The sequence below is a fragment of the Alnus glutinosa genome, chromosome 8, assembly GCF_958979055.1.
Source record: "Alnus glutinosa chromosome 8, dhAlnGlut1.1, whole genome shotgun sequence".
Taxonomy (NCBI): Eukaryota; Viridiplantae; Streptophyta; class Magnoliopsida; order Fagales; family Betulaceae; genus Alnus; species Alnus glutinosa.
The window spans coordinates 28298726-28312477 of record NC_084893.1 but is presented as its reverse complement, the minus strand read 5'-3'; the positions used below and the strand labels follow the sequence as shown (position 1 = coordinate 28312477).

Genomic DNA, 13752 nt, shown 5'->3' with positions numbered 1-13752 from the left:
AATAAACCAATTAAGTTTTGACACCGAATTTACCACTAATTAAAAACCCAACAATAAGTATAATTTCTTCTCTGTTTCTTGCATGTGTCTCTGTGTTAATGGCTAAAAATGCAAATGGAAACAGTAAGAACAAAGGATTTCACTCTTATTGCCATAGTTCGACCAACTTTTGGACGACAAAACGCAAACATCATATGAACTGCGTAGAAATGAGGGGAAGAGAAGGAAAGAGGGGCATAGACAGAGAGGAATAAGAAAAAGAATTAGAAGAAGACGAAGAAACTATGGGCTGAGTCGTGCACTCCACTATTGGAGTACTTGGGTTTCAGTCTCGATGAATAGTGTCTTCTCGACATGGGCAACATGAAATCATCTTTCATTTAACTAATTAATTAATTAACTTGTGTTATTTTTATTTTTTATAAGTAAAGTATATTTGCAGAGAGGTTCTTGGCAGACTTATTCTCTTTTACTGTTACTTTCTGCCTTGATTTGAGGAGTTCTTCTTTCGATTTATGTCCTCCTGGCACCGCTTGCTGCTTGTTATATCCCTGTGTTCTTCTTGATTGACCTAGGAGTTGTTTTTTGGAAGAAGAATTAGTCGGAGTAGACCTAGAAAGTGCCGAAGAAGGGTGTTATGAACCTAGATAATTGATAATAATAATATAGCACTTCGAGGGGCTATTCCTCCACACACACATAAGCACATGGCTCTATGTTTAACATTTCAAAAGATAATTTCATTCATTCACTGGTGTGTTTAAATACATGAAAGACTAACATTTATAACTCACTCGGGTAACTGCCAGTAGTAGTTGTACCCATTAACTCATTAACTGACCCACTACATTGCTAATTAACTGACCACTACACGATTGGACACATAGCTCACTACCATGTTTATTGAACCACTAAGCTACTGGCCATCAACCCACATACTATCACGTTCCATAACAGTCTGGAACCATTTTAGGGAAATACAATTAAGAGCACTAGTAGCAGATATCTTAGAACATTCCCAATGGCTTATGTATTTTTATCTTTAGGCTATAATAGATAACCAGAGTGCTAAAAAGAGACTCCATTGGCTTATCTTTTCAAATTCTAGAATAGGTTTTACTTAATTCCTTAAATAGTGCAACTCTACATGTAGGTTTGCACTATTCACATATCTATTTTTTTCTTCCTCCACGTTCTTTTCTTTTTTTTCTTTCACTCCACGTTCTACATGAAGCATACTGCCAATGAGATTCCATAAATATCTCAATTAATTGTGATATTTTACTTGTACTAGTGAGAATATTCCAAGTTGCTTTAAGATTATTTATTTGTTTACTCACTAGTAATAATAAAAGGATAATCTTTTTCTTTAAATTGGTATGATCGTTTAAAAATTATTGCGTTAGAAAAATGACAGATTTAACAAAACGACTGTTAAAAAATATGACTGTTAGAAAAATGGTGAAAATGACCGTTTTAACAAAATGACCGTTGACAAATATGACTATTTAAAAAAAAAAAAAAGGACAAAAAATACGATAATGAAAAAAGTAATAAAAAAGAATATAAAGTTAAAAATAAATTATCGGATGTATGGTGCCTTTTAAAACCCATTAGCTAAACTAGATAAAGTGGGTTTTAGTTAGTTATTCTAGATTGAGATATACATAAGCCATTGAGAGTGCTCTTATAAGTGATTCTCTTCTTTAAAATGGAAAAAAATTTCATGAAAAACACCAAAAAAACCTCCTATAGTAGATATCCTATACTTAGATAACTTGGTTGGGAACATATAGTAGCTCCCTAAATATACATGGCTACTGTACATTCCCTACCTATTATTTTAATATAAAAAAAGTTACTCCTCTCTCCTCTCTCCTTCCCGTGGCCTCTTCCTTGTCACTTGCCTTCCTACGATCCCCTGAAATTCCTGCAACCACCATACACGATCAATGTTCAGCAACAACAGCCTATCAATCTTGGTCTCCGACGATGACTCCAACGAGCTCGGTCGGACGCGAGTCTGAGTTTGATGGAAGCCCAAGAAACCTGGTCACCGAGTCAAGAACGAGTTGGTTCGGCGAGTGATTTGGGCGCTCTTGAGGTACTGGAAATAAACAGGGAATTTATTTTTGCAGAGGATAAATAAATCCTAAAGAGGAAACCGTGGAATTTGTAGACCAGTGGAAACCGGATCCGCCAGTACTTTGTGAATTTCCCACCTAGGTTTCTTCGCCTTGATTGGAATTATCGACATTAGGCTTCGGCGACAGTGACTGGACTGTGCTTTTAACGATCGGTGCACGACACACGGGGCAGTTGTTATGTGGCTCTTTGGTGCAGTTGGGTGGTGGGTTTTGAGAGAGAAAGGACGGAGAAGACAACAAAGGAGAGAAGGAAAAAATGAATAAAAAAATAAAAGTAGGAAAGAGAAAAAAGAATAAAATAAGAGTAAAAAAAAGTATTTAATTAATATAGGAAAAATTAAGGGAATTTATTGTGAAGTATTTTTTTTATAGAGAAGCAAAAAGTAATTTTGTTCCCTAAATATAAGAAAAATGGTTGGGAGACTGATGTTAGTACTCTAATACAAATAAACCACAACTTGCAATAATAATACTAATAGCCCTTCAAAGCTAGCTGGTGCACGCTTCCTGAATGATTGAACTTTAATAGAAAATTGAATGGAAGCCACGTGGTTCCCATTGCATGAGTGTCCTTTAGCCCTGGTATAAGGAGTAATTCTATTAGTACATTAAGTGTTCATAATGTGTCCATAAAAAAATGAGGTGATTTTTAAAATCACCATTGAACATGTGATTGATCAAACGATGATTTTAAAAGCTACCTTTATTTTTTTATGGACACTTAATGGACATTGAATGTACTAATAGAATTACTCGGTATCAAGATCTCTTGTCTTGTCAAACACAAGGCTTCACTTCCAACTCTCTGATACGTCTTCTTCATCTTAGGAACCTAGGCGCACATAACAAAGGGGAAGAGATCACTGGCAACGCCACACTTGGAGACCCAGAGGCAAACGCCGGATCAGAAGAAACCAGCCCTAAGAGATTTGCATGTCTCTCTGAACCAGGTTGATCAACGACCATCAAACAAGGACTGGCGTCTTCGGGACGAAAAGAAAACTCATCTGGTTGGAGTAGACAACCCAACACTGGTCGGAGCAGACAACCAGCCACCCAACTCGATGGTCTTCGTCGCCTTCGGCCGTTGAAGACCTGAAGTAGACCCACAGTCCTCATAGGGCTCAAAGCCCTCTTCAGAATAAGAATAAGAATAGTTAATGAGAAATGATCCCTACACTCATTTCTTACAATAACCCCACAACAAGCTGACGTGACTGGTAATATTTTATTATTTTTTTGTTTTGTTTTCATTTCTTTTTGTAAAAAAATAATAAAATATTACCAGCCACGTCAGCTTGTTGTGGGGCTGTTGTGAGAAATGAGTTTAGGGATCATTTCTCATAGTTAATTCGTTCTTTATAACATAATCATTCTAACTAGAAAACGAGCGGCAGTCTTTGTTCCGTTCCAAGTTTGAAAAAGAGTGAAACTCCGGTGCGACTTTATAAACCCAATTCGAATTAATTAAGAACAATTAGGGGTGGGCAAATTATCCGCCTACCGCCTACCGACCGCATACCGAACCGCAACCGAACCGACATTAACCGCCTACCGACTCTACCGACAAAATTCGGTTCGGTAGTCGGTAGAGATTTTTTAACCGAAAGTCGGTTCGGTTCGGTAGGCGGTTCGGTTGCACTGTTAACCGACTTACCGAACCGAACCGAACCGAAAATTAACCGAAAATTAACCGACCGTTTTAACCGAACCGTTGAAACGAAACGACGTCGTTTTGTTGATAACAAACGACGTCATTTCATTACATCTTTTTTTATTATTATTAAAAAATCAAAACGGCGTCGTTTTATCACACTTGAAACGTCGTTTTATTTTTTTTATTGTTATTGGTATCCTACAGGCTACAATCAATTGAAATTAACATCAAATTTGCTATTGTGACAGAGATCTAATTATCTCATTTAAAAAATTAAATATTTAAATGTATGAAAATTCGATTAAAGATTGTAAATATGTAAAAAAAGAGAATAATCAAATATTATTCTTTATAATTGATTTATTTGATTTGAATGGGCTAATGACTTGCGGTGGTGTTGGGCCTGTTGGCAAAATGCAAATGTTGAAAAATAAGACCAATTGTTTTTGAAAGTATTTAATTTTACCAATTTAAAAAATTAGGCCCAAATTATGAAGGCCCAAGTCGCCCTGGCCCGCCCAATCTGGCAATCCATTTGAAGAGTGTTACTGTTAACCGAATTAACCGACCGCTTTAACCGAACCGCCTTTCGACCGCCTACCGACCGACTTAACCGCCTATGCCGACTTAACCGAAGTTTTCGAAAAAAATTTTAGTCGGTTAGATGTCGGTGAATTAACCGACTTAACCGACCCGGTCGGTTAACCGAACCGACTTAACCGACTTAACCGCCTACCGAACCGCTGCCCACCCTTAAGAACAATCAAAGAGTCAAGACTTGAATAAGACTATCTTAAAAAAATAAAAAATGAATAAGACTGGGGCATTCAAGTCGTAAACCTGATAACATGGAAAATAAAAGTTTAACGGTAATGATTCAAGGATAGAGTCGATAGACCGACGCATGAAATGTAAGCGTAAATCTGCTGACTATAGCCACATCACTAATTGCCAGGAATAGTCTAACAGTTTGGATTATATTGGAGAGCGGAGACAACACGGGTCTAACTTTTTAGAAAGTGGAAATTAATAATTTTCTCCCTTTGACGCGTGGAAAATCAAACGAGAAAGTGAAAGGCTACACCTTTTTCATAGGAAAGCTCATGAGAAATTGCAGCCTGGTCGAACTCTATATATACACCCAAAAAGAACACCATATTTAAGCAATTGAGCAGTCTGTGCTGCCTGATACAAATATGAGCAGTAGAATTTCCCTGCTGTTTTTGTTCTGCCTTGGCTTGCAGTTCACCAATGCTACCGTCAATGATACTATCCGACCAGGACAATCACTGACCACATCGGACTACATTCAATCTGCCAACGGAAGGTACAAACTGGGTTTCTTTTCTCAAAAAAACTCGATAAAGTATCACGTGGGAATACGGTTCTCTAATGCTTCTGACCGCAACGTAGTTTGGGTTGCAAACAGGGAGCACCCATTCCCAAACTCCTCTGCCGTTCTTACCTTCAACGCGGATGGGAATCTTGCAATATCCGATGGCAGATTGTTGCAGTACCTTCTGATCACTAACGTCGCTTCAGGTGGCAACAATACCTATGCCAGGCTATTAGATACAGGTAATCTTATACTAAACAACACGGCCTTAGGTGTTTTGTGGCAAAGCTTTGACCATCCTACAGATACTATTTTGCCCGGAATGATGATTAAAGATGATAAGAGAGGATGGTCATTAACATCATGGAAAAGCAATGAAGACCCTGCTCCTGGTCTTTTCTCTCTGCATCTGGGTTCTCGGAAAGAACTAATCGTAATGAAGGGGTCTGAACCATACTGGACTACTCCACTCATTGGTCAGCTAGCTGATATGTTCGACATTTATGGGGACTACATTTCTTACACTACTAGTAATAATTATCCTTCTGAATTTAAAAGAGTGTCGTTGAGTGTAAACGGGGAGCTTCGACTGCAGACAATATCGTCAAACAGTTTCCAATCTTCGAGTTTGTCCGGATCATTAAAGTGTGGGGCTTATGCTTTCTGCGGTGAATTCAGCATATGCAGTGAGACAGCCGCTGAGCCATGCGACTGTTTGCCAGCATTCAAACCCAATACTACTCAAGGATGTAAGAGAAAAACAGATTTTCCGTGCAGCGATGTTGTTCAGAAACCTGGGTTTCTTCCCATTTCTAAAGTTTTTTTGCCCAGTAATCCCCAGCCGTTGCCGTACGTTGGCAATGCTTCAGAGTGCGAATCAGTTTGCTTGGAAAACTGCAATTGTACCGGTTATTCTTATGATCAAGAGCATCGCTGCCTGGTATGGGAAGGTCCTCTGTTAAATATGAAAAAATTCTCAGAAGATAATACATATAAACAAGACTTCCATCTGAAACTTGCTGGTCCGGACTTGATTCTCCAAGGTTTTTATTAGTTATTTTGATGACTATTATTGCTGTTCTGCTGTTTTCATCCTCTAATTAACGAGTTCTGTGACTGAAATATTTTTGAATAGTTACCTCTAGGCATTGCCAATCTGTATATCAATGTCTATATTATTTATTTATCTGATTTCCTTTTGCAGACACAAACTCAACGAATGCAACTGTAACAGATACAGGATTTAAGAATTTGAAGGATATATGGAAAATTGTCTTTCCGACTGTATCCATCGCAGTGGCTGTTTCATTGGGCCTTTGTATTTATTATTTGAGGAGAAAGCTGAGAAGGAAGGGTGAGTAAAGAATAGTTCACTACGTTATTTTAGCAATCTAAATTCATATCCTTAAGCATGTGCTATTCATCATTTAAACATGTGTTGTTCATCATTCAGGGGAGGATTTGTTACTGTTAGATTTGGGCATGACCCTAAAGGCTAATAATTCGGAGCATGGAGAAGTTCAAATTCCCTTATTCAGTTTTGCAAGTGTTTCTGCTGCAACTGATAATTTCTCATATGCAAATAAGCTCGGAGAGGGTGGTTTTGGACCTGTTTACAAGGTATGGTTCATTGTCCCTAAACGCAATGCTTTGGATATAGAATGCAAGTTAACACGCACAAAAGGGCACGTCTGTAGATGTGTATCCTGTGAAGCCACTGAGTATACCAATTCAGATAAAGTTTTATTGTGATAAAATTTTGCTTGGTATGTGTTAGTCTTATATGTAATTGGATACTTAATATAAGTTTGTCAATCAGTCGATAGTTAATGTTGAGTATACGCATACGTGTGAGTATAAAAAGATTGAGACCCGCTTTCAAAAGATATCACAAGTTTGAGTGGTTAATATAGCATAGTTGTGTCCAAATAGATATGATTAAGCTTTTAGGTTGAGTGATGTCTCAATATGATACATTATGATCTCACTAAATACTCTTAAAGTGTCAATGCATTGGTTTTTCTATTTCTAGATCCAGAATGTTGGTCTCTAATCTTGGCTCAAGTACCAGAGGTTCTACAACAACAAAATGTTTTCATTTGATTCTTGTTTCCTAAAATAGGTTGCTTGTTTTAGAGTTAAAAGGTTTGGCCTTTGTCATTGGTAATGGATTTCTTATTAAAGTAGCTTACTATTTTATTTTTTTCCTGTATTTTTCACAACAAAAAATTTCAGGGAATCTTACTCAAAGGGGACGGGGTAGCTGTAAAAAGGCTTTCAAAAAGATCTAGGCAAGGTTGGGAGGAGCTAAAAAATGAAGCAATGCTCATAGCCAAGCTCCAACACAAGAATCTTGTTAGACTTTTGGGCTATTGCATTGAACGAGATGAAAAGATACTAGTTTATGAGTATATGCCCAATAAGAGCTTGGATCTCTTCCTTTTTGGTTTGTAATATCTCACATTTTGATATATATATATATATGGAATTCTTCCCTTTGTTATGTTTGATTTTTATAGTCCTATGCATGTAACTTGCTAATTGTCAATCTAATCATAAATGTAAAGCAGATGATGAGAAGCGCAAGATATTAGGTTGGAGGACTCGCGTTGGAGTCATTGAAGGAATTGCTCAAGGACTTCTTTATCTTCATCAATATTCCAGACTAAGGATTATTCATAGGGACTTGAAGCCTAGCAATATCTTGTTGGACATCGATATGAATCCCAAGATATCAGATTTCGGAATGGCACGAATATTTGGAGGAAATGAGTCACAAGCAAATACAAATAGGATTGCCGGCACTTAGTAAGTAATATAAAAAGGGAACTTCTAAATTATAAAAATCAACATAAAACATGCAATTACTAATATTTTAAACTTGATGATGTGTACAGTGGTTATATGTCTCCTGAATATGCTTTGGAAGGCCTCTTTTCAATCAAATCCGATGTCTTTAGTTTTGGCGTCTTATTGTTAGAGATTGTGAGTGGCAGGAAGAATACTGGTTTCTATCAAACTGACTGTTTCCATCTTATTGGATATGTGAGTATCTTATTTGCATCTTTTGTTGTAGAAATTGAAAACACCTTGATTCATAGCTATGAGTAGTTGAACAAATGTGTATTCATTGTTATTAAAACAAAATTAGTCCTCTATTTTTGAAATTTTAGTACACTAGGTAGAGTATAAAACGACTACTGGTCTGAAAAACTTAAACTAATAGAAAATTATGTATTTAATCATTAACCATCATTCTAACATCCTCCAATTTTCCTTTTTTTTTTTTTTTTGGGATTTTAAGGCATGGGAATTATGGACAAGTGATAGAGGATCAGACTTGGTGGATCCACTACTTGATGATATATCCTCCATGCAGATGGTATTGAGATATGTTAACATAGCTCTCCTATGTCTTCAAGAAAGTGCAGATGATAGACCTACCATGTCTGACATTGTCGCCATGCTTAACAATGAAAGTGGAATTCTACCTTATCCCAAGGAACCTGCTTTCTTAAATATGAGAAGTATGTTGAAGGCAAACCCAATTAATAGCAGAATGATAGAAATCTATTCTGTGAGCGGTGCAACAGTTTCAATTATGGAAGGCCGGTAACATTTGCAAGTCTAGCCATAAGTGTTCCTATTCCCCAAGTAAATTGTTAGAAAACATTCAATCTTTTTGCCTATGGTCTATAACATTATTCAATTGTGTATTGAATCTTTGGATCTTTTGCCATATAATCTGGAATTATAGTTTTTGATATGTATCATAAAATGTTTACTGTACATCTTTTACGCCTTGACAAGCATTGACGAAACGAGGAGGCTGAAGGAAAACATGGCTTTTTTTTTTCTTTTTTCTTTTTTTTTTTTTTTTAGTGGCTAATATGTAAAGTCACTTAAAATACGTTATGTCAGCCGATATGAAATTGTTGTAATAAATAGGCGTGTGAAGCTTAGTATTACTCTATCAAAATAAGGTTTTACCCCTCATTTATGATTTGGCCTCCTGATGACAAATCTTCTTTCCGTCCCTAGTGACAAGTCAATTTTGTGTTAAGAGTAACTACTCTGTTTTGATAAATGTATTGTGATTACTCTAGTACATTTGCAATGATATTCGAGAACTTTTTGTGAGTTGTTTGTAGAAAAAGTGTTGTGATATGAGACGAACTAACGACTTCATATCCAAAAGGACTAATCACAATTAGGGTTCATTGCAATCACTTATATAGGTCAATTTGACCTGATTTTATCATGGGACTCCACACATACTAATACAATGTTTTCTTAGAAAGATGTTCCAATGCTTCTCTAGAGTGCACGTATCCACGGCGATTGATTGTTTTAGATTCTGATATTGTTTTATCTTCATTCTCAAGTTTTAACTTTATAGCAAAAAATACAGGATTAAAATGAGAAATGGAATGCCAAATAGATGGGATTAAAAAAAAAGGGTAAATACTGTGACAGAAAAAGCCTTTAGGCAATTCTGTCCTATTAGTTTAACAATTTCAAGTTTAAAAATTAGGTGGAATTTGTATTTTTCCTTAAGAAGCCCTTTAAGCATTTCCATCCTATAAGCATTTTCTTTTTTTCCACCTACAGTAATTCTATATTAATTTTTAGACATAAACAAAGTATCGTTATAATATAAAATGAAACTGTAGGTGAAAAAAAATAAAATTGTTAAATTATATGGAAACAAAAAGGTATTTAACCTTAAAAAGTAATCTATATACTAATAGTATTGATGATTCTATTTCAAATGATCTTCTTTCTCTACTCTTTGGACTTTACTGGTGTTAGGCTTTTAACCCAAAAACTAACTTCGTTACCAAGAGGTTAACAGTGAGATCAAACCTCTTTTTTTTTTTTTTTTTTTTTTTTTTTTTTTTTTTTTTCCGTCTATTTTCCACTTATTGGGGCTTTGATTTTGGGGTTCGGTGGCTATGGGTGATTGATAAAATGTGTGGGTTTTGATTTCGGTTCTACTAATTGTATTTTCTATTGAGAATTTATGTAGGGTTACTCTTCTTTGTGATTTAATTTTGGTTGTGATGGCTAATTAAGAAGAAATTTGTGGGTTTTGTTGTGAATCAGTGATGAGGTTATTTTGGGTTTTTGGTTGGGGGTGATCCTATTTAATTGGTTTTAGTTTTGGAAGACCTATTTGGAAGTATAATTTTCTGTTGGGTATGTATGGCGAAGGGGTGTCTGAGTTGAGAGATTTCGGTTGTGATTTTGTTGATGATTTTGGGAGGCCAATTCTGGTTGTGATTCTGTTTAGGCATTCTCAGTTGGCTTTGGCTGAATATGGGGATGATTCTTGTTTAGGCATTTTGCAGGGACTTTGATAGTATCTTTTTATACTTGCAGGTGTTTGGTTTTCTAACAAAGCCGCTTATAAGCTATCTGATTCCCCATCATGAAACTATCAAAATCACGCATCGAGAATCTGTTCCTCCAAACGAGGACTTGAACGTTCATTTGCTCTCTCTTGAAGAATCTGTGGGAACCAACATAAGCCGTGCAAAGGATAGTTTGTCCCTGCTGATAGAAAGGCCTGTATACACCATAAATTTCTACTGGAGGAAGTTTGATGATGCCTACATGAGACCCATATTTGGAGGGCCGGTTAGCACTTCGACGGACTATTAAAAAGATGACAGCATGCATGCATGCATGTCTACTAGATGGTAGCAAGGTACCGGAATAGCCTAATGGTAAATTGGGATTAGGCAGATTTCTTGCTGCATGCATGCCCAGTTTATGTACTCTGATGGGGTTTTGCGGGACATGTACATTGTGAACATAGGTCTGCCTTTCATCAAACTATATATGCAAAATACGATGAAGTTTTGAAGCAGCATCATCCTAATCATGAATTAGATGATCAGTCAGGTTTAACCTTTTTCATGACTACGGCAGAATTTGTTAATAGACTTGAAACTTAAATTTCTAAGCTGCCTCGAAATTTTTTGCTAATAGGCTTGTGTGTAACCTTATGAAAGTGTTTTTTTTTTTTTTTTTTTTTTGGTGCAAAGTACCACAATTATGGTGAATAAAACAAGATAGTCATGTAAAATAATATCAAAATTTAAGTGATTTTCTCAATATGTGAGATATTTACAATAATTTGAGACGAATTATAAAGAAATTCACCATCAAAATAAAATACAAAATAATAAAGATAAAATCATTCTAAACTCAAAGTCTCAATATATACATCGATCATAATCTCATTATATTTTTGGTGCATCTGCCTCAATTTTCTCTCTTGTTTCGATCGCTCATAATAAAGAATAGAAAACTTCTTGTGCTCTTACTCTTCTATCTTTCGTACACTTATGAGATACAAAACTATTTCACTAGCTAGTATGGGTGGGCCTCTATCATTATGGTATCCTCGAGTGCCTCCGAAGGACTTATAGTCCTTCCTCCTTTTTTTCTTTTTTCTTTTTATATATAAATATATAATTTATTTATTTATAGATTTATAGTCCGTCTTTCTTGACCCGTTTCACGAAACGACGAAGTCAATTCCATTTGATTCTTTGGCCCCGGGCCCCACTGGCATGTGCAGGTTAAAAAAAAAAAAAAAAAAAAAATTAACATGTTGCGCAGAGTTCGTTTGCCCATTGATCGAGGCTACCGAACTTTCAGAAAAAGTTATTGTTCTCTCGTCAATATCAATTGTCAGGGGGTGCAAATGAACTCGAAATATATACTTCGTTCAACCCGTCGATCAGATCGTCTCGTCCACATCTACACGCTCATAAAATTTCAAGCCAAAAAGATTTCCGCAATTAGGATTATTTGAAAAGTGCGCATTATATATTTACCATAAAAGAAAATACCGATATCTCTATTCTTCCACGCTCCCACGTGCATCGCCCTCCAGAAGGCATTTGAATGAGTAAGCAGCCCCCTCTCAGCAGCCAACAGAAATTTGGAATTCTGCCTAACCAAGTTTGATCGTGCCTTAAAGCCTATCTATAAAATTATTTTTAATAGTTTTATTAAATTTTACTTCTCAAAGTAATTAAAAATTACTTTTCTTTATTTTGGTAAGTCATTATTTTTTTAAATTCTACCAATAGCCTCACCATTTTAACTATTCACTATCATTATTTCATTTAAATAATATTTTTTCAGATTTATTTATTCTTTTTCTCTTTAATTTTTTTATACAAGAAGTTACCATACACCTTTATTTTGAAATTAGATCATTGCTAAGAAATTCACAAAATTTTTTATTTGTTTCTCAACCAAATTCAAGAAAAAAAGAAAGAATAAATGAAAGAAACACAAAGTTTATGTCAGGGACAAAAAAACCTTTACGTTCATGAAATAAGGACATCATCGTGTGTGAGAGATGGGAGATGGGAGAAGAAAATGGGAGAAAAAAATGAGAAAAGTGTGCTGATCATGTGAGAGAGGAAGGAGAAACAAAATTGGTGAGAGAATTGGTAAGTGAATATCGCTCATCAAAATTGATGAGTATTTTCACTTACTAAAACTTTTTTTGTTAAAATAATGAAGCTGCTGTAAGTGATTTTTTAGTATTTTCATCAAATTAACTCACTAAAATAGCTAAGATGAGGCTACCGGGAATACTCTAAAAGGATAGCTTTTGCTTTAACGCCAAAAAAATAAATAAAAGTTTAGTATTAATAAATTATATTTATTAATTAAGATAGGATTAATATTATAATTTAAGTAATTATATTTATATAATTGGAATAAAAAGGGGTTTAACGTAAGACAATGAAATCATAATGATAAAATTATGTTTGGCTGTAAGCCCATCAATAGGCCTCTCTAATACATGGATCGAGAAAGCAAGGAGAAGTCTCCACCTAAATAATCTATAAAAGGGATGCAAGCCTATCTTATTAAGCCAAAGCTTTGGTTGTCCCACATGAAAAGAGTGAGGAGAGTTCCTTGTCCAAATAATTTATAAAAAATGATGCAATCCTCTCCTTTTGAGCCAAACCATGTGTTTCAAGTAATTTTGAGTTTTAATCACAAAGTTGCCCTCAATTTGTTGGTTGGGAAGTTAAAAGTTGTTACTAATATTTTGTAAATAGGGATATTTCCTCTGTTGACTTAGGAAATTAAGCGGGCCAATTGATTGGCAAGCCGATTGATGATGGGTGCCAGCAACAACGAGCTTGATCCATAGAACTTGTGCTGATTTAGCCTATCTTCAAGCCTACAGGTACTCATAATGTATATTATCTTATTTGATGGTCTCGTAAAGTCTTAAAGTGGCAGCTAGTTCAGAAAAAAATATTTTTCATTATATTTTGCGTTGTCTATGCAAAAATCGAGATGTCATTACACGAAACACAAGAATACTTATTAATTTAGTGTTTTATATCAGCGTTACGACCAAACTAAAAAATAAAAATAACTATTTTGTTCTTAATAAAATAATCATTTTACCTGCAACACGAGTAGTAGTCTTCGTTTTGTTCCAAAACTCGGCTGCTTTCAAAGAACAATCAAGAGTCAAGATTGTTATCCTAAAAAAAAAAAAAAAATAGAGTCAAGATTGTTGGGCCGCGTACAATAAGACTAGATATTATTTCAGCCTTAAATCT

The 13752-nt window shown here is 35.4% G+C and overlaps 1 protein-coding gene across 2 annotated transcripts; it reads left to right on the top strand.

The window, feature by feature from the left end:
* Window positions 1-4975: 4975 nt before the first annotated feature.
* On the top strand, window positions 4976-8906 carry LOC133875878 (G-type lectin S-receptor-like serine/threonine-protein kinase SD1-13). Of its 2 annotated transcripts, none has more exons than XM_062314138.1 (7): window positions 4976-6183; window positions 6375-6494; window positions 6594-6760; window positions 7376-7586; window positions 7711-7948; window positions 8038-8185; window positions 8445-8906. In XM_062314138.1, exons 1-7 carry the CDS (start codon window positions 5001-5003, stop codon window positions 8754-8756), a joined length of 2379 nt encoding a protein of 792 aa, XP_062170122.1. In that variant the 5' UTR covers window positions 4976-5000; the 3' UTR covers window positions 8757-8906. The 2 variants fall into 2 exon arrangements, with proteins under 2 accessions (XP_062170122.1, XP_062170121.1); XM_062314137.1 differs by having other exon boundaries at window positions 6345-6494.
* Window positions 8907-13752: the final 4846 nt, after the last annotated feature.

Coding starts and splice junctions, on each gene's coding strand:
- LOC133875878 (XM_062314137.1), top strand. CDS start 5,001: ATGAGCAGTAGAATTTCCCTGCTGTTTTTGTTCTGCCTTGGCTTGCAG. Junction 6,761..7,375: donor GTTTTGGACCTGTTTACAAG/GTATGGTTCATT, acceptor AAAAAATTTCAG/GGAATCTTACTCAAAGGGGA. Junction 7,587..7,710: donor CTTGGATCTCTTCCTTTTTG/GTTTGTAATATC, acceptor AATGTAAAGCAG/ATGATGAGAAGCGCAAGATA.